The 20,585-nt window shown below is 44.4% G+C and overlaps 1 protein-coding gene across 1 annotated transcript in view; it reads left to right on the top strand.

Moving 5' to 3' along the window:
* The window catches only part of UBE2F (ubiquitin conjugating enzyme E2 F (putative)), a 441,864-nt gene that overhangs the window by 171,303 nt on the left and 249,976 nt on the right, over positions 1 to 20,585 (top strand). The window contains exon 5 of the mRNA XM_030209070.1: positions 2,113 to 2,180. Coding sequence (XP_030064930.1) covers positions 2,113 to 2,180 — 68 coding nt within the window. The remainder of the gene's footprint in view (positions 1 to 2,112; positions 2,181 to 20,585) is intronic.

Genomic DNA, 20,585 nt, shown 5'->3' with positions numbered 1-20,585 from the left:
CCCATCTGAAGTACTTGACCTGGAAGGTCATTTTCTTGGTGGCTGTTACTTCAGCTCATAGGGTCAGTGAGCTTTAGACCCTAGTAGTGGATGCACCTCATACTAAGTTTCATCACAACAGAATAGTCCTCCGCACGCACCCTAAGTTCCTGCCTTAGGTGGTGTCGGAGTTCCATCTGAACCAGTCAGTTGTCTTGCCCAATTGATTGTGCTCTGTGCTACTGCTTCATTTGGTCCTTCGTGGCTGTGCAGGCAACAGCAACTAGAAGGCAGGCTCAGAGATTTTCTCCTCTGTGTGCTGCTGCTGGCTCTGCTGGACCCAGAAACAGGAAGTTACTTCAGAGCTTGAGGTAATTTCCTGTTTCTGGATACAGCAGAACCAGCGGCAGCACACAGAGGGAAATGTCCCTGTACCTTTTGATTGCTGCTGCCGCCACAGTGAAGACAGAAGCAGTGGACCGGCGATGAAGTTTGAGACCACATAAAATGAGTGAGCCATTGGGAGGGGGGAGAGGGCAGGAAGATAAGACAATGGGGCAATGCAATATATGGAGGGTGTGAAGAGATGGAGCAATGCAGACCGGGGGGGGGGGGGGGGGGGGGGGGGGGGGGAATGATAGGGCATGACAGAGCAATGTTAATATGGTGAAGAGATATGGCAATGCAGAATATGGGGGCTGGGGCAGATGGAGCAGTGTAGAATATGGGAGGGGAAGATGGGACAATGCACGATATAGGGGGTGACAAGGCAATACTAGGTGGTTTAGGGTGGGCAAGAGAGGGGTGAGGCAGTGGGGATGATAGGCTGGTGGGGAGAAGAGAGATGGAGTGATACTAGATGGTTGGCGGGGGCGGGACCTAGAGACAGGACAATGCTGGATGGTGATTGTGTGTGAGATGGATGATACTGGATTTGGGGGACATGCAGACAAGGGTGATGCTGGATGGTGAGGGGGAAGAGAGAGATTGGTCGATGGTAGATGATAGAGATAGGAACAATGCTGGATGGTTGGGGAAGAGAGAAAAAGGGGTGATACTGGATGGCAGGGGAAGTGAGGGTCAGATGTTGGAAATGGGGGATGGAAGAAAGAAAAAAAAGTAGGGAGATAGTAGACATGAACAGAAGGTAAGAGACAGGAAAAGGAGAAATACACATAGATGGCAGAGAAGAGAAGGGAGATGTCGCCCATGGATGGAGGGAAAGGGAAGTACTGGAAACTAGATAGATGTGAAAAGGAGGCAGAAAAATGTGAAAAGGAGGCAGAAAAATAAGTTGGGTGTGAAAGATGGATGTAGGGCAGGTAGTGAAGTAAGGAGGAGAGAAAGAAATAATGAATGGACAGGACGTCCTGGAAACAGAGTTCAGAGCACAGAGTGAGGGAAGCAGAACCAGAGACAGGGGAACAAGATGATTAGAAAAAATAAAATTACCAGAGAACAAAGGTAAGGAAAATGATTTATTTTCAGTTTAGTAATTGAAGCATGTGAGTCCTGAGAATTCACTTCTGCTGTCTATATTTTGCACAGTACAGGAGGAGAAGTGAGGCCCGAGGACCCTTTATACGAGCAACAGTGTGATAAAAAATTCTAATCGTGATTAATTATGTTATTAAAATTTGTAACCAGTGTGCAACCCTAATCGTTTTTGCTGTTCCTTGGTTGAGTCTTTTGTTCCCTGTATTCCTTTTGGGTAATTGAAATCACGTATTATTATAGTGTTACCAAATTTTCTAACGTCTCTGATTTCTATTAATATTTCATTATCTATCTGTTCTTTCTGGCTTGGCAGATAGTAGTATAGTCCTACCAGTATTATCTTTGCCTCCACAGATAGAATTTCTGTCCATAAGAATTCCACATTAATATCTCTTTCTTGCAACATAATTGAAAGAGGTAGGTATTTGAAATTCTTTCAGAAAAATTGATTTTTGATTTACGTACTAATAGAATGCTGGACTATTAAATCATTCTGGATAATATACCAATTACAGAAACTTTATTCTGCTAGCACTGTCTCAGAAATAAACCTCAACTACAACATAAAAATTGAAGGTAACACAGAAATATGATTGAAATGTTTAAAATAGAAACGTGTATTTTTTGTTTTCTTAGATGAAGGTTATTACCAAGCTGGAAAGTTTCAGTTTGAAATTGAAGTTCCTGATGCTTATAACATGGTGGTAAGTATTTTTACTATTTGTATAGTGGATACCAGATGTATGCTGCTCTATTCAGATAGACTCTCCACAATAGACAAAATAATGCACTGTAGCCCAAATAATATCAACTTTATTATGAAATGGGGCCTTAGCGGTGGTACTTGATGGACCAAACTTATACAATCAAGGTTCATCCACCAACCTCCTCATCGGTCCCTTTTTAATAAATCCTTATTTTAAATACTGGTTTTTTTAACAAAGAAAACATTAAAGGCTTTAAAGCTTTCAAGTTACTTATCTGAAATAAATGTCGGCTTGGGGGTAATACTCCGACTTGAGTCATGTTTCACAAGGCTTTATCAAGGAACCCCCTTTTCAAATTGCCAGGTCCATCTTGCTGACATTAAAGTTCTTATTTGCCAAGCCAACTATTTGAAGCTTAAGTTAGGTGGACAAGGCATACAAGACATAAAAGGACTCTGAGTTAAGATAGGCCATAACTAAGATTAAAAATAGATGAGGTTAAATTGAGGAGGGGCAACTTTAACCGAGCATCAACTTATATATTTATTTACATAATTTATTACCCCGCACAATCCAAAACTTTCTTGGCGGCTTATAATAGTAACATATATAATTAAAAACATAAACCATACAATAAAACTAATATACAAACAGTGAAATTAAAATCATATAAATCATAAATATAAAACATAAATGTCCCTGTTTACTAAGCAGCACTAAGGGCGCTAGCATTTTTGGCGCGCACTAACTGTGTAGACCCATGCTATTTCTTTGACCATCTACACAGCTCGTGCTAATTTTAAGTATGTTCTAAAAACGTTAATGCATCTTAGTAGACATAACCCAAAAAGCATAACCAAATAAACATTGCGCGATTCGAAAGCAAAAAACTACACTGGCTCCCAAACAAAGAACGCTGACTCACAGCAGGAGGTGGGCTGGTCTCTGCTAGAGAAATTGATAGCATTTGCTGTGTACCATTCCATGTGCTGGATCTGAAGCAAATTACTGCTAAGTGAATTCTGATTTTTTTTATCTTATTTTATTGTTATAAAGTTGCTTTCTACTTTGATGAAACTGTTATAATTTATTGGGAATATTTAGATTTATTTACATAAAGAAAGCTATATTCCAAAGGAATTTGAAAAGTTAATCTTGAAAATTCCTTGAGCAGACTCTACCATTCATTCTGCTCAAACCCTAGAGAGCTTGCATTGTAACAGCAGTTAGCTGACTCACAGGGACTTATATATCTCACCCACCCTCCCCATATCCCACCCACCCCAGGATTTTCCACTCATTTATAGACAAGACAAGACAAAACTCATTAAATTGCTCCTCAATCATAAACAAGCAATCTTACAGAGTATTCACCCCAACATAGTACACCTGTTCATACCCATTTCAGCCAAACAGGGTGACTTTTATTCTCTGTAACAATTGTGGTGCTTTAATTTTAAGGCCAATCATCTGGAGATTTAAGTCTTGTCCTATCTGCCTTCAGATATCTAGTTTAAAACAGGAGCTCAGTAAAGTAAAGCAGGAATTGGATGCTCTTAAAGCAGCTTCTAGGACTGCACAGAATCATAACTTCTCACCACTGCCTCAAAGAATAAAACCCCTTAAGAATATTTATTTATTTATTATTTATTTATGTTGATTTATATACCGTGTCTTGTTGCAACTGCAAAACAGAACGGTTTACATATATATAAAAATTGGTATATACAAATAAACAAACATAGGAATTCCATTCGTGACAGGAAAGCACAGCAATCAAGATAGACTACATAATAAATCAAAACAAATTAAAAATCTAGTATACAATTAAGCTATCCCATTTTTCTTTGTCTTTTGACCTTATCTCATTATGCCAAGTTCTGTTCTACATAGCTTATAAAGAGAAAGGTTTTCAGAAGTTTTCGGTAATGGAGATAAGATTTCTCTAGTCTGATCTCCTTTGGAAGGCTATTCCAAAGAGAGGGTGACAGGTAGAAAAAAGCCGATCTCCGTGTAGATTCCCACCTAGCCTTAGTAAGAGGGGGAATGACTAACCTGTTATCTGTTAGGGATCTGAGAGTTCGCATAGCGGTGTAGGGGATTGTTAAATTCGACAAGTAGCTGAGGTTTAATGTGTGAAAGGCTTTGTGTGTAAGGACAAGAGCCTTAAACTTTATTCTTGCTTCGACCGGGAGCCAGTGCAGATGATGCAATAAAGGTGTTGCTCGATCATCCCTCCGAGCCCTACAGATCATACGTGCTGCTGTATTTGAATTCTTTGTAATCGCTTTAAATTTGCTTGGGTAATCCCTGCATATATAATGTTACAATAGTCTAAACGTGAAGTAATATATGCAGATGTCAGCGTTTTGAGAGAGCCCTTACTTATTGAATTTCTGACTGACCGAAGCTGTCTCAGATGAAAGAAAGATTTTTTCACTACATCGGATACTTGTTCCTCAAAGGTCAATGCGGAATCAATAATGACCCCGAGATATCTAAAAGACTTAACTGTTGGAATATTCTGACCAAATAGCACAGGTACTACAGAGGGATATGTGCCTTGCCCTACTATCCAAGATGTTGTAGTCTTATCCGGGTTCAGTACCAGCTGATGTGTTGTTAACCAGTCTGCTACTCTATCCAAGCATACTTGAATGGGTGTAAGATCTATGTTCAATGGTCTAACATAATGGATAAGCAAAAAATCATCTGCATATGAGTAAAAACTTATACCCATTGTTTGAATGAGGAGCGCCAGGGGACTGATGAATAGGTTGAACAGTAGATGGTTCACAGTAGACTCAGGCAGACTTCGTTATACACAAGCATCCGCCCTCACAAGTGTTGCCCCTACAGAACTTTTTTGCTCCATTACAGCACAGTGATGATCCTGAAAATAGAACTGAGGCACAAGAGAAAGAAATGAAGTTGAAACACAAGGATATGAAGGGACCCAAAGAGAATGATGATCACAGAGATTATCCTGATAATAGAACTGAGGCAGAAGAGAAACATATAAAGTTGAAACAAAAGGATATGAAGGGACCCAAAGAGAAAAGACACACCCAAATCACAAATGTTGAAGCACATAACAGGAAATGTAGATGGAAAGCGATGACCACAAATGCTCGCAGACCTAAGCAATAAAGTTCATGATCTTCAGCCCTGATGTTGGAGGCAGACTTAGACGTTGTTGCAATCACAGAGACGTGGCTCAATGGTTCCCACGAATGGGATGCAAACATACCAGGCTATAATTTATTTAGGAAGGATAGAGAGGGGCGTAAAGGTGGAGGAGTAGCTCTATATGTGAGAAATGATATCATGGCAACTGAAATGACAGGCACCTAGGGAAAGGAAGAAGCGATATGGATCACCTTAAAAAGAGATGATAGAACCTCTGTCCACGTGGGTGTTGTCTACAGACCTCCGACACAATTGGAAGAATTAGATAAAGACCTGATCGCAGATATTCAAAAGTTGGGAAAGAAGAGAGAGGTGCTGTTGCTGGGAGATTTCAATCTGCTGGATGTAGATTGAAAGGTTCCGTCTGCGGAATCAGAAAAAAGTAGAGAGATTGTGGATGCTTTCCAAAGTGCTCTGCTCAGACAAATGGTCATGGAACCCACGAGGGAGGGAGAGACGCTGGATCTGGTGCTCACAAATGGGGATAGCGTGTCAATGTCCGAGTGGGAGCCCACCTGGGCGGCAGTGACCATCAAACGGTTTGGTTTGATATGACGGCTGAAGAGGAGGGCGGCCACTCTAAACTCAAAGTCCTGGATTTCAAGCGTGCTGACTTTAGCAAAATGGGGGAATACCTAAGGAAGGAGCTGACGGGCCGGGAGGACGTATGAGAGTTGGAAGGACAGTGGTCCAGGCTGAAGGAAGCTATAAATAGGGCCACAAACCTTTATGTAAGGAAAGTAAATAAAAGCAATAGAAAAAGGAAACCAATATGGTTCTCCAAGCAAGTGGCTGAGAAAATAAAGGCTAAAGAGATGGCGTTCCAGAAATACAGAAAAAACTCAAGATGAGGAACACGGGGAGGAATATCGGAGGAAAACTGAAAGAAGCCGAGAGAGAGATACGTCTGGCGAAAGCGGAAGAACAAATGGCTAGAAATGTAAGGAGGGGTGACAAAAATTTCTTCAGGTATATTAGTGAAAGGAGAGTGACTAAAAAGGGAATTGTGAGACTAAAAGATACTGCAAACCGCTATGTAGATAATGATGAAGAAAAGGCAAATTTGCTAAATAGATACTTTTGTTCTGTTTTTACTGAAGAAAATCCTGGAGAAGTACCACGATGGTCTGGCAAAAGTTCATTTGAGAATGGAGTGGATATAGCACCGTTCACAGAAGAGAGTGTCTATGAACAACTTGAAAAGCTAAAGGTGGACAAAGCCATGGGACCAGATGGGATCCACCCCAGGATATTGAGGGAGCTCAGAGAGGTTCTGGCGGGTCCTCTTAAAGATTTGTTTAATAAATCCTTAGAAACGGGAGAGGTTCCAAGGGATTGGAGAATGGCGGAAGTGGTCCCTCTTCACAAAAGTGGTGATAGGGAAGAAACTGGAAACTACAGGCCGGTAAGCCTCACTTCTTTTATTGGAAAAGTAATGGAAGCGATGCTGAAGGAAAGGATAGTGAATTTCCTGGAAGAAAATGAGCTGCAAGATCCGAGACAACATGGTTTTACCAAAGGGAAATCGTGCCAAACGAATCTCATTGAATTCTTGATTGGGTGACCCGGAGAATTGAACCGTGGACGTGCTATAGACGTAATCTACTTAGATTTCAGTAAGGCTTTTGGCACGGTTCCCCACAGGAGGCTCTTAAATAAACTGGATGGGCTGAAGATGGGACCCAAAGTGGTGAACTGGATTAGGAACTGGTAGAACGGACCGGCGCCAGAGGGTGGTGGTGAATGGAGTTCGCTCGGAGGAGGGAAAGGTGAGTAGTGGAGTGCCTCAGGGATCGGTGCTGGGGCCGATTCTGTTCAATATATTTGTGAGTGACATTGCCGAAGGGTTAGAAGGTAAAGTTTGCCTATTTGCGGATGATACTAAGATTTGTAATACAGTGGACACCCCGGAGGGAGTGGAAAACATGAAAAAGGATCTGAAAAAGCTAGAAGAATGGTCTAAGGTTTGGCAATTAAAATTCAATTGCGAAGAAATGCAAAGTGATGCACTTAGGGAGTAGAAATCCACGGGAGGCGTATGTGCTAGGCGGGGAGAGTCTGCTAGGTACGGACGGGGAGAGGGATCTTGGGGTGATGGTATCTGAGGATCTGAAGGCGACGAAACAGTGTGACAAGGCGGTGGCCGTAGCTAGAAGGTTGCTAGGCTGTATAGGGAGAGGCGTGACCAGCAGAAGAAAAGAGGTGTTGATGCCCCTGTACAAGTCATTGGTGAGGCCCCACCTGGAGTATTGTGTTCAGTTTTGGAGGCCTTATCTTGCTAAGGATGTAAAAAGAATTGAAGCGGTGCAAAGAAAAGCTACGAGGATGGTATGGGATTTACTTTACAAGACGTATGAGGAGAGACTTGCTGACCTGGACATGTATACCCTGGAGGAAAGGATAAACAGGGGTGATATGATACAGACGTTCAAATATTTGAAAGGTATTAATCCGCAAACGAACCTTTTCCGTAGATGGGAAGGCGGTAGAACGAGAGGGCATGAAATAGATTGAAGGGGGGCAGACTTAAGAAAAATGTCAGGAAGTATTTTTTCACGGAGAGGGTGGTGGATGCTTGGAATGCCCTCCTGCGGGAGGTGGTGGAGAGGAAAACGGTAACGGAATTCAAACATGCTTGGGATAAACATAAAGGAATCTTGTTCAGAAGGAAGGGATCCTCAGGAGCGTAGCCTTGAATGGGTGGCAGAGACGGTTGTGAGGCGGGGCTAGTGCTGGGCAGACTTATACGGTCTGTGCCAGGGCTGGTGGTTGGGAGGCGGGGATAGTGCTGGGTAGACTTATACGGTCTGTGCCAGAGCCGGTGGTTGGGAGGCAGGGATAGTACTGGGCGGACTTATACGGTCTGTGCCCTGAAAAAGACAGGTACAAATCAAGGTAAGGTATACACAAAAAACTAGCACATATGAGTTTATCTTTTTGGGCAGACTGGATGGACCGTGCAGGTCTTTTTCTGCCGTCATCTACTATGTTACTATGTTACTATGCATTGCTTTCAAAATCTGCACCCTGGTTCACAAATGAATACCATCAACTACTCCTAGCAATCTACTCCTTATCACTGATCCACCTAACACTAACCACCCCACTCGCAGAAAGTAACATCATACCCATACTTTATAATCATCATAGACTGATCAGATACACCACACCTCATCGAACTGATAACAACCTAAACAAAGGAAGAACACCAACATGCGGACAGCCACAACAGAAGGGAAAGAAAGGTCCCTAACAAACTCACACTAACAAAGAAGCGACAACTAACAAAAATCCAAACAACACCAAACATAGAAGACCCATACCAAAAAATTCAAGTGGGTTACATCAACGCCAGATCCGTAGTAAGCAAAACAACAATAGTAACAGACTGGATCTTGTCAGAAAACCTTGATCTACTTTTCATCAATGAAACCAGGATCCATAATCAAAAGGACCCTATAATCCTAGACCTATGCCCTCCAGGATACAAAATCATACACTGGACCAGAAAGGAAAAGAGAGGCGTAGGCATAGCACTAATGTATCGATCCCACTTTACCACCGAAACCACTGCCGAGTCCATAACACCCCAACTTGAAATTGCCTCAATCAGAGTCCATAACAAAACCCTGCATGATCACTTGAACTGTGTCTTGTTTTATAGACCACCAGGTAATTGGAATGAAGGCCAGACAACCTTCATGGACTTCATCTCAAACACTTATGTAACCAACTCCAATATACTAGTATTAGGAGACCTTAACCTTCCCCTAGAAGACCCAAACTCTTATCAACTCACGAGAATGCAAGGAATTCCTCCACTTATGGGATCTCAAATGGCTACATATGCAAGCAACCCACATCAAAGGGCACACACTCGACCTCATCTCACATAAACTGTCATCAGACCAGAACCTAATAATAACAGATATTAAATGGACAGAAACACCATGGACCGATCACTGCAAACTAAACCTATCCCTAAAATGGCGGAAGAAGGGTTCATACCGTATACACGAACACACAACCTAAAAAGTACAAGAGGTCAAGTAGACTTGAAAACATTCTGGCAACAGATATACAATAACGAATGGACAGCACAAACGGACTCCATATACTACCTCATAGAATGGGATAAAATATGCAGAAGCATACTAGACGAAATTGCACCCTTACGAACAAGAACCTCACGTAGGCATAACTCGATACCATGGTTCAACGATGAACTGAAAAAACTAAAAACACAATCCAGGAAACTCGAACGAGCATGGAAAAAAAACAAAAGATGAACACATACACAACTCATGGAACAAATACAAAGAAAATACAAATACGCAATAAGACAGACCAAAAGGTCATACTATAAAACTAAAATAGGGCCAGATTACAAAGACGTGAACAAACTATTAGACACCACCCTAGTCACTACAACCAATACAGACATCCCATCTGCAGACAAACTTGCTAAATCAGTGAAGCAAGATGGCGGCGGTACCATCTGTTCGCATAGGTGACTAACTCAACGCTGCTGGAGTTTGAAATTCTCTTGGTGTTTTATTTTTTTTCCTAATTAAAGATTTTTCCTGGTTTCTTACCTTCACGATGCCGCACACCAACAGAAAAGGGACCGTTAGACCGGCGGCCCAGTCGGTGCTAACATCAACGCCCGTCCAGCAGAAGCTTGATCAGTTTCTATTGCGACATTCCACTGCTCAGGTTGGAGGCCCTGCTGATATTACGGCGGTAGGAGACGCCGAAATCTTAGGGGATAGACACTTCGTTGTCTCCTCCAACTATTTGCCCACCTTTGCAACCGCGGCGATCGACTTCGGGGGTGAAACGCCGAGACCGGAAGTCGGAGTAGGCATTCTACCGCTGGGCCAGAAAGTCGGTTTGCCTCCCGGGGCTTCCATGCCAACGGAGCCAGAGAGCTTCATAGCTACTCAGGAGAGTCCATTAACATCAACGGCCTCGAATGCAAAGGTCACGCTGGAGACGATATGGGAAGTGCTCCAGCGTTTAGATAATACGATGAGGATTTCAACAAATAAGATCGATTTCCTGACTGAAAGGGTACAAACTTTAAATACTGCATTTGCCACAATGAAAAATGAGGTCAATGAGCAAATAAGCCTTTTGAAAACTGACTCCACCAAATTGAAAGAAACAACTGTAAAATTGATTCAAGATAATACACAGATTCACAATAGACTTGAATATTTTGAAAATTTTAATCGAAGATTGAATCTTCGATTGTTAAACTTTCCCAGGACATCAGTATATTCACCTATGGATATTTTCAAAAGATTTTTGGTGGAAAATTTAAAGTTTGCATCGGATAATATTCCACCATTGAGTAAAATTTATTACTTACCAACAAATAGATCAAATGTTGAATTACAGACTCCGCAAGTTGATATAAGTGTATCAGAACTTTTGGAAACATCTTTGACATCTATAACTAATAGGCAAACCCTTTTGGTATCATTTGTGTTTCAACAAGACTTGGAGCTAGTGAGGAAACTGGCTCTAAGAAATTTACAAAACCCCTTTTATGGGGGGAAAATATGGGTTTTCCCGGACGTTACCAAAAATACACAAAAGCAAAGAAAGGAGTTTTTGACCTTACGACCAGCAGTTCTGTCATTGGGGGCTTCCTTCAATTTAAATTATCCGTGCAAATGCATTGTAAAATATATGGATATAAAATATGTTTTCTTTGTACCGGATCACTTAAAACAATTTATTGCACAAAAGAATATTATGAAAGATGTTTGAAACCAATTTGTATTTTCTTTAGGGAATGTATTGAAGATTATAGTGGTAATATCCGTTAAGCCTTACTTCATTATTATATATTCCTGTTTCTTTTCTCCTAAAGTTATCGGCATACTCCCCCCGTTATGGTGGTCTAAAACAAGATGCTTTTTTTCTCTTTCCTGTATAATTTCTGATTAAGAAAATTTCTTTGTAATCATATTAATCTGTTTTTCTTGCACAAGTATTATAGCTTGTAAATTTGATTAAAAAGATAAATAAAGAATAAAAAAAAAAAAAAAAAAAACACAATCCAGGAAACTCGAACGAGCATGGAAAAAAACAAAAGATGAACACATACACAACTCATGGAAACAAATACAAAGAAAATACAAATACGCAATAAGACAGACCAAAAGGTCATACTATAAAACTAAAATAGGGCCAGATTACAAAGACGTGAACAAACTATTAGACACCACCCTGGTCACTACAACCAATACAGACATCCCATCTGCAGACAAACTTGCTAAATCAGTGAAAAAATTGCAAACCTATGCAACACGCTACCTCAGGACAATACCGATATCGAAAACTTCATCAATAGTTTGGACCCAACCTTTGGTCAAACTTCGCTCTCCTTACTGTCAAAACAGTTACCCAGGCGATTAGTAGGTTCTCCAACACTCACTGTAAACTGGATACCTGTCTCCAGCTACCTAATAAAATCCGCCCCTGACCGCTTCATAGCAGACCTCACATCCCACTTAAACTACATGCTTCAGCAAGGCCTCTTCCCTAATGAAAATGGCAACATCCTACTCACCCCATTACCAAAAGATACCAAGAAAAAAAACAAATGAAATCACTAACTACCGCCCAGTAGCATCTATCCCACTGGTAGTCAAACTGATGGAAAACATGGTAGCCAAACAACTTACCGACTATTTAAACAAATTCTCAATATTACATGAATCACAATCAGGATTTCGCCCCCTCCATAGCACTGAAACAGTACTAATTACTCTCCTTGCCAAATTCAAGCAAGAAATAGCAACAGGTAAAAGCATAGTTCTCCTCCAATTTGACTTGTCTAGTGCATTCGACATGGTAAACCATAATGTGCTACTAAAACTACTAGATTACTTCGGGATTGGTGGAAATATACTTAGTTGGATCAAGAGTTTCCCAACCACTAGAACATAGCAAGTGAAATCAAATTCAAACATATCATCACCGTAGAAAGCAGACTGAGGAGTACCCCAAGGATCACCACTATCACCGATCCTCTTCAACCTAATGATGACCCCACTAGCCAAGTCCTTATCCAACCAAGGCCTAAACCCTTTCATCTATGTAGACGATGTCACAATATACATTCCTTACAAACATGATCTGACAGAAATCACCAACGAAATCAAGCTCAGCTTGAACATCATGGACTCAGGGCAAACGCATTTCAACTAAAACAATACAGAAAAAACACACTGTTCCATCCTCTCATCCCAATACAATGCAGACGACCCCACAAATATAAACACCCCAAATTACACCCTCCCTATCTCAGACAGCCTGAAAATCCTCGGCGTTACAATCGACCGTAACCTTACACTAGAGAGCCAAGGGAAATCCACAACAAAAGAAAATGTTCCACTCAATGTGGAAACTCAAACACGTGAAACCATTCTTCCCGATGGAAACATTTGCAACCTGATACAATCAAAGGTACTAAGCCATGTAGACTACTGCAATGGAATTTATGCGGGATGCAAAGAACAAATCATAAAGAAACTTCAGACTGCCCAAAACACGGCAGCCAGGCTTATATTTGGAAAAACGCAACCCCTCCGTGAAAAAGTGCACTGGCTCCCAATCAAAGAACGTATTGCTTTCAAAATCTGCACCCTTGTTCATAAAATCATCTATGGCGAAGCCCCGGGATACATGACAGACCTCATAGACCTTCCAACCAGAAAACACATACTGAGCAACACGAACATTTCTAAATCTCCACTACCCAAGCTGCAAAGGACTCAAATACAAATCAGTGCATCCAGTTTTTCCTACATAAGCACACAAATGTGGAACGCATTACCAAAAGCCACGAAAACAATGTATGACCACCTAAACTTCCGGAAATCACTAAAAACTAACCTGTTCAAAAAGGCATACCTTACTGATCCAACTTAAATGCCTGAACACTGCAACACAATGAAACCAAAGCACGTAATGGACATAACATAACTCTTCTGCTCTACGATTCCCTAATGTGTCTGTTCCACATGAACCTTATCCTACCACAACATCACTTTGTATTTGTTAATACTGGAGTTGGCGAACGCCTCTCCGGTACTATGTAAGCCACATTGAGCCTGCAAATAGGTGGGGAAATGTGGGATATAAATGTAACAAATAAATAAATACCTCGGGCATAAAAGTAACAAAATCAACCTAAGCTAAATATCAAGCAATCTTCCTCCAGAATAAATAGGAGTTACCAAACATTACTGATTAAAAACTTGTTGAAATAAAAATGCCTTAAGTCCACCTATCTTAAAGATGCAGGCAAGGAATTCCACCAAGTTGGACTCGTAACTCTAAAACGTTTTTTACAATATTCCTCTAACCTTATTTCACATACAGTAGGAGCATCCAACAAGAATTTAGAGGACAGTGTTAAACTCCTCACTGGATTATGACTTTTCAGCATAGCAGACATCTGGTTAAGACTAAGAGCCCTGTTTCTAAGGTGCGCTAGCATTTTAGTGTGCGCTAAAAATTAGCATGGGCTAATTCTAGAAACACCCATAAGAATATATGGTGTCTCTAGCGTTAACATGCGCTAAAAACGCTAGCACGCCTACAGCATGGTTTAGTAAACAGAGCCCATAGTTAGAAATAGCCTTAAACACAAGTAGGAAGTACCTTATACATAATTCTTTGCTCAACAGGCAACCAGTGTAACTGCTGTAAAACAGGTGAAATATGTTCCTACCGTGAGCAACCTACAATCACTCTAGTCACTGAGTTTGTCACTTGAATGCCCTCAAAGTATACGTTGATAACCTTACTAACAATCCATTACCGTACTCAAAACATATGTGATACAAAAGTCTGGAAGTGTTTCAAGGATAACTCTTGACTGTGTAAATTGTTACTAATCAGCCCTTTTTATATAATGTAAAGGCCTAGGGAATCCCAGTTTTCTCTGAAATAGAGAAATGGCACTATCTAGAGCACAGGTTGATGAATTTATTTGAGCAAGAAAATTTGAAGTTTGAATGTTCAAATCAACCTTGAAGAGGTGAAATATTTTTATTGCATTTGAGTCTGGAAAGAGGGAATTCAACACATATTTGGGAAAGCTATTCTATGCTTTTTGGATAGCAAGGTGAAAAGGGCAAAGCTGAGATGTGTCAATTATGAAAATGGCAGATAGGAGCATTTTGCTTCAGTAGCTAAGTTTGGAAAGAGGTGGACTTTGCAGAATATAGTGAATAGATATTCTCCAAGGACAAGCAGGCTGCTTGTTCTCACTGATGGGTGACGTCCACGGCAGCCCCTTGAATCGGAGATCTTCACTAGCAAAAGCGTTTGCTAGCCGTCGCACGTGCATGCATACTGCGCATGCGCGACCGTCTTCCCGCCCGAACACGCTCGTGTTTGTCAGTCTTCTTTTTTCCGTAGCTCAGGACGGCTGTTTTTTTTTCGTTCGTCTGTGCCCTGAGGAGACCCTCGCGCCTTTCGCCACGTTCTTCCGTTTGGAAGTCTTGCGTTTTTCTTATCCGTCGTGTTTGAGTTTTGTTTAAAAAAACAAACAAACTTATTTTCAAGTTTTTCCCCGTTAAGTTTCCTTTCGCTTTCGGAAGCGGCCCTTTTGGCCGCCCATACGGGTTTTTCCCTATTTTTTTTGGTGCATCATCACGAATTTTGACTTCGCCGGCATGATTTTTCCGCCCATGTCATAGAAGCCTCCCAGCGGCTTCAAAAAGTGCAGCCGGGTTATCTTGCTCACTGATAGGCACGCTTCGTGCCTTCAGTGTCTGGGGGCTGGGCATCGTCCTCAGGCCTGCAATCTCTGTCTTCTGTTGAAGAAGAGAACTCAGGTAGTGAGATTGGCCCAGTGGAACTCTTTGTTCGGAGCCTCGCCCTGTATATTGACGTCTGCAGTATCGAGGTCATCGGCCGGTGCATCAACATCTGCAGTTACTGAGGTCATCGACCGGTGCTTCAACGTCTGCGGTACCGGGATCATCGTCGGATGTCGTCAGAGGGTGCCTCTTCTTCTGGAGCGCAGGTGAGGGCTGTCCATTCCCCTGCTGGTGGCGGTGAGCCCTTGAGTAGGTCTTCGCCGGCCCCGAGAAAGAGGCGTTTGGATTCGACGTCCTCCTCTTCGGTACGTGTGAAGGCAAAGAAGCACCGATCACCTTCCAGACATGGTACCGAGAGCTCTGGGTCGCCGAGGGAATCAGCACCATCTAAGCATCGACGCCGGGAGGACCGCTCACCCTCCATACAGGAGGTGTCAATGCGCTCTACCCTGGACAGCCCGGTACCGCCTCCGCGTCCCGGACAGATTCTGAGCTCGTCGCCTGTGCCGGACTCCCTGCCTTCCTCGACAGCCGCTCTGAACGAGAGCCTCTGGGCCATTCTTCCAGGGATCCTGGAGGAGCTGTTGCGCCCTTCTCCTCTGGTACCGGGGGAGCTTGCGCCGCCGGTGCCGTTGAGTGAGGCGACGGCTGGCCCCTTGCCCGTGGTGAGGTCTCCAATACCGGTACCGCTTGCGGTACCTGCATCGGCTGCCTCCCAGGCGGACTCCCCGATGACATCGATGGAGGGAGCTTCATCACCGCTGGTACGGGAGTGCTCTTCTCGACGTTCTCACCGTGCCCATGTTTCCACGGAGTTGAGGCGGGCACGGCTTCGGACAGAGGTTCATGAACTCATATCTGATACAGATGGTGAGGCCTCGTGGGATGCAGAGGAAGACATCAAATATTTCTCTGACGAGGAGTCTGACGGTCTTCCTTCTAACCCCACTCCCACTCCTGAAAGACAGCTTTCTCCTCCCGAGAGCCTATCTTTCGCGGCCTTTGTCCGGGAAATGTGTACGGCCATTCCCTTCCCTGTGGTTACAGAGGATGAGCCAAGGGCCGAAATGTTTGAGCTTTTAGACTATCCTTCGCCACCTAAGGAATCGTCCACAGTACCCATGCATCGTGTCTTCAAGAAGACATTGCTGGCGAACTGGGCGAAGCCGCTAACTAATCCCCACATTCCCAAGAAGATCGAGTCCCAGTATCGGATCCATGGGGATCCAGAGTTGATGCGGACTCAGTTGCCTCACGACTGGAGTGGTGGATCTGGCCCTTAAGAAGGTCAAGAGTTCTAGGAAGTATGCTTCGGTGCCCCCGGGCAGAGACTCTAAAACCTTGGATTCTTTTGGAAGGAAGGCCTACCATTCTTCAATGCTCATCTCCAAAATCCAATCCTACCCAGCTCTACACGAGCATTCATATGCGGAATAATGTGCGGCAGTTGGCGGACTTGGTGGATAAGCGCCCTTCTGAGCAAGCCAAGCCTTTTCAGCAGGTGGTTAGGCAGCTGAAGGCGTGTCGTAAATTCCTGCCAGGGGTGTTTACGATACTTTTGATGTCGCGTCCAGGGCCGCTGCTCAAGGTGTGGTGATGCGCAGACTCTCATGGCTGCGTGCCTCCGACCTGGAGAATAGACTTCAGCAGCGGATTGCAGATGCTCCTTGCCGGGGGGATAATATTTTTGGAGAAAAGGTCGAACAGGTGGTAGAGCAGCTCCACCAGCGGGACAACCGCTTTCGACAAATTCTCCCGCCGGACGCCTTCAGCTTCTACCTCAACTGGTAGACGTTTTTATGGCGGAAGGAGGACTGTTCCCTATTTGAGTAAGCGTAGGTACAATGCTCCCTCTCGCCAGCCTGCTGCCCAGGCAAAACCCCAGCGCGCTCGTTCCCGTCAACAGCGTGCGACCCAGCCGGCCCCTGCGGCTCCCCAGCAAAAGCCAGGGACGGGCTTTTGACTGGCTCCAGCAGAGCATAGCCAAAATCAAAGTGTCTGTGCCGGACGGTCTACCGGTCAGGGGGGGGGGGGGGGGTTAAAAATCTTTCGCCAAAGGTGGCCTCTTGTAACCTCCGACCAGTGGGTTCTTCAAATAGTCTGGTTGGGATACTCCCTCAATTTGATCACAAAGCCTCCAAATTGCCCACCGGGAGCTCAGTCCTTCAGCTTCCAGCACAAGCAGGTACTTGCAGAGGAACTCTCCGCCCTTCTCAGCGCCATTGTGGTCGAGCCCGTGCCACCGGGGCAAGAAGGGCTGGGATTCTATTCCAGGTACTTCCTTGTGGAAAAGAAAACGGGGGATGCGTCCCATCCTAGACCTAAGGGCCCTGAACAAATATGTGGTCAGTGAAAAGTTCAGGATGCTTTCCCTTGGCACCCTTCTTCCCATGATTCAGGCGAACGATTGGCTATGCTCTCTGGACTTAAAGGGTGCTTACACTCACATCCCGATACTGCTAGCTCACAGACAGTATCTTCGATTCCGCCTGGGAACACGGCATTTTCAGTACTGTGTGCTGCCCTTTGGTCTTGCCTCTGCGCCCAGGGTATTTACCAAATGCCTGGCTGTTGTAGCGTTGTCTCTACGCAGACTGGGAGTTTACGTGTTCCCTTATCTCGACGATTGGCTGGTGAAGAACACCTCCAAGGCAGGAGCTCTACAGTCCATGCAGATGACTATTCGACTCCTGGAGCTGCTAGGGTTTGTGATAAATTATCCAAAGTCCCACCTTCTTCCAGTTCAGAAACTCGAATTCATAGGAGCTCTGCTGAACTCTGACAGCTCGTGCCTACCTTCCGGAAGTGAGGGCCGACAATCTTCTGTCTCTCGTTTCCTGGGTACGGGCGTCTCAGCAGATCACAGCTCGGCAGATGTTGAGGTTGCTCGGCCATATGGCCTCCACAATGCATGTGACTCCCATGGCTCGCCTTCACATGAGATCAGCTCAATGGACCCTAGCTTCCCAGTGGTACCAGGCTGCTGGGGATCTAGAGGATGTAGTCCGCCTGTCCAAGAGTTTTCGTCAGTGCCTGCATTGGTGGACAATTCGATTCAATCTGACTCTGGGACGTCCCTTCCAAATTCCTCAGCCACAAAAAGTGCTGACCATGGATGCATCTCTCCTGGGGTAGGGAGCTCATGTCGATAGGCTTCACACCCAAGGGAGTTGGTCCCTCCAGGAACAAGGTCTACAGATCAAAATCCTGGAGTTGAGAGCGGTCTGGAACGCTCTAAAGGCTTTCAAGGATCAGCTGTCCAATCAAATTATTCAAATCCAGACAGACAATCAGGTTGCTATGTATTACATCAACAAGCAGGGGGTACCGGATTTTGCCCTCTGTGTCAGGAGGCCGTCAGAATGTGGCTTTGGGCTCGCCGGTACGGCATGTTTCTTCAGGCCACATATCTGGCAGGCGTAAACAACAGTCTGGCCGACAGGTTGAGCAGGATTATGCAACCTCACGAGTGGTCGCTCAGTTCCAGAGTGGTATGACAGATCTTCCAAGCGTGGGGCACCCCCTAGGTGGATCGTTTTGCTACTCGGGCCAATCACAAAGTCCCTCAGTTCTGTTCCAGACTTCAGGCCCACGGCAGATTAGCGTCGGATGCTTTTCTCCTGCATTGGGGAGAGGGCCTCCTGTATGTTTATCCTCCCATACCTTTGGTGGGGAAGACTTTGTTGAAACTCAAGCAAGATCGAGGCACCATGATTCTGATCGCTCTCTTTTGGCCAGCGTCAGATCTGGTTCCCTCTCCTTCTCGAGTTGTCCTCCGAAGAACTGTGGAGATTGGAGTGTTTTCCGACCCTCATTACTCAGAACGAGGGGGTCCTTCTGCATCCCAACCTCCGATCCTTGGCTCTCACGGCCTGGATGTTGAGAGCGTAGACTTTGCCTCCTTGGGTCTTTCTGAGGTGTCTCCCGAGTCTTGTTTGCTTCCAGGAAAGATTCCAGTAAGAGGAGTTACTTCTTTTTATGGAGGAGGTTTGCTGTCTGGTGTGACAGCAAGGCCCTAGATCCTCGTTCGTAGCCCTACACAGACCCTGTTTGAATACCTTCTACACTTGTTGGAGTCTGGTCTTAAACCAACTCTGTAAAGGTTCATCTTAGTGCTATTAGTGCATACCATTATCGTGTGGAAGGTAAGCCGATTTCTGGACAGCCTTTAGTTGTTCGCTTCATGAGAGGTTTGCTTTGTCAAAGCCCCCCATCAAACCTCCTACAGTGTCATGGGATCTCAATGTCGTTCTCACCCAGCTGATGAACCTCCTTTTGAGCCACTGAATTCCTGCCATCTGAAGTACTTGACCTGGAAGGTCATTTTCTTGGTGGCAGTTACTTCAGCTCGCAGAGTCAGTGAGCTTCAAGCCTTGATAGCTCATGCTCCTTATACCAAATTTAATCATAATAGAGTAGTCCTCCGCACTCACCCTAAGTTCTTGTCGAAGGTGGTGTCGGAGTTCCATCTGAACCAGTCAATTGTCTTGCCAACATTCTTTCCCCACCCGCATACCCGCCCTGCTGAACGTCAACTGCACACATTGGACTGCAAGCGAGCATTAGCCTTCTATCTGGAGCGGACACAGCCCCACAGACAGTCCGCCCAAATGTTTGTTTCTTTTGATCCCAACAGAAAGGGAGTGGCTGTCGGGAAATGCACCATCTCAAATTGGCTAGCAGATTGGATCTCCTTCGCTTATGCCCAAGCTGGGCTGACTATTGAGGGTCATGTCACGGCTCATAGTGTCAGAGCCATGGCAGCGTCGGTGGCCCACTTGAAGTCAGCCACTATCGAAGAGATTTGCAAGGCTGCGATGTGGTCATCTGTCCACACATTCACATCGCATTACTGCTTTCAGCAGGATACCCGACGCGACAGTCGGTTCTGGCAGTTCGTGCTACAGAATCTGTTCGGGGTTTAGAATCCAACTCCACCCTCCTAGGCCCATTTTATTCTGTTCCAGGCTGCACTCTCAGTTGGTTTAGTTTAGGTCAATCTCAGTTATGTCCTTGTCGTTGCGAGGCCCAATTGACCAATGTTTATTGTTTTGAGTGAGCCTGGGGGCTAGGGATACCCCATCAGTGTGAACAAGCAGCCTGCTTGTCCTCGGAGAAAGGGAAAGCTACATACCTGTAGAAGGTATTCTCCGAGGACAGCAGGCTGATTGTTCTCACCAACCCGCCCGCCTCCCTTTTGGAGTTGTGTCTTCCCTTGTCTTTGACTTTACTATGTATTGGACTGACGATCACGTTCGGGTGGGAAGATATCATGCATACGCAGTATGCGTGCGCGCGCGAGGGCTAGAAAACGCTTTTGCTAGTGACGTCACCCATCAGGTAGAACAATCAGCCTGCTGTCCTC

This window comes from Microcaecilia unicolor, chromosome 7 (genome assembly GCF_901765095.1).
Source record: "Microcaecilia unicolor chromosome 7, aMicUni1.1, whole genome shotgun sequence".
Classification (NCBI taxonomy): domain Eukaryota; kingdom Metazoa; phylum Chordata; class Amphibia; order Gymnophiona; family Siphonopidae; genus Microcaecilia; species Microcaecilia unicolor.
This window is presented reverse-complemented; position numbering and strand designations above follow the sequence as displayed.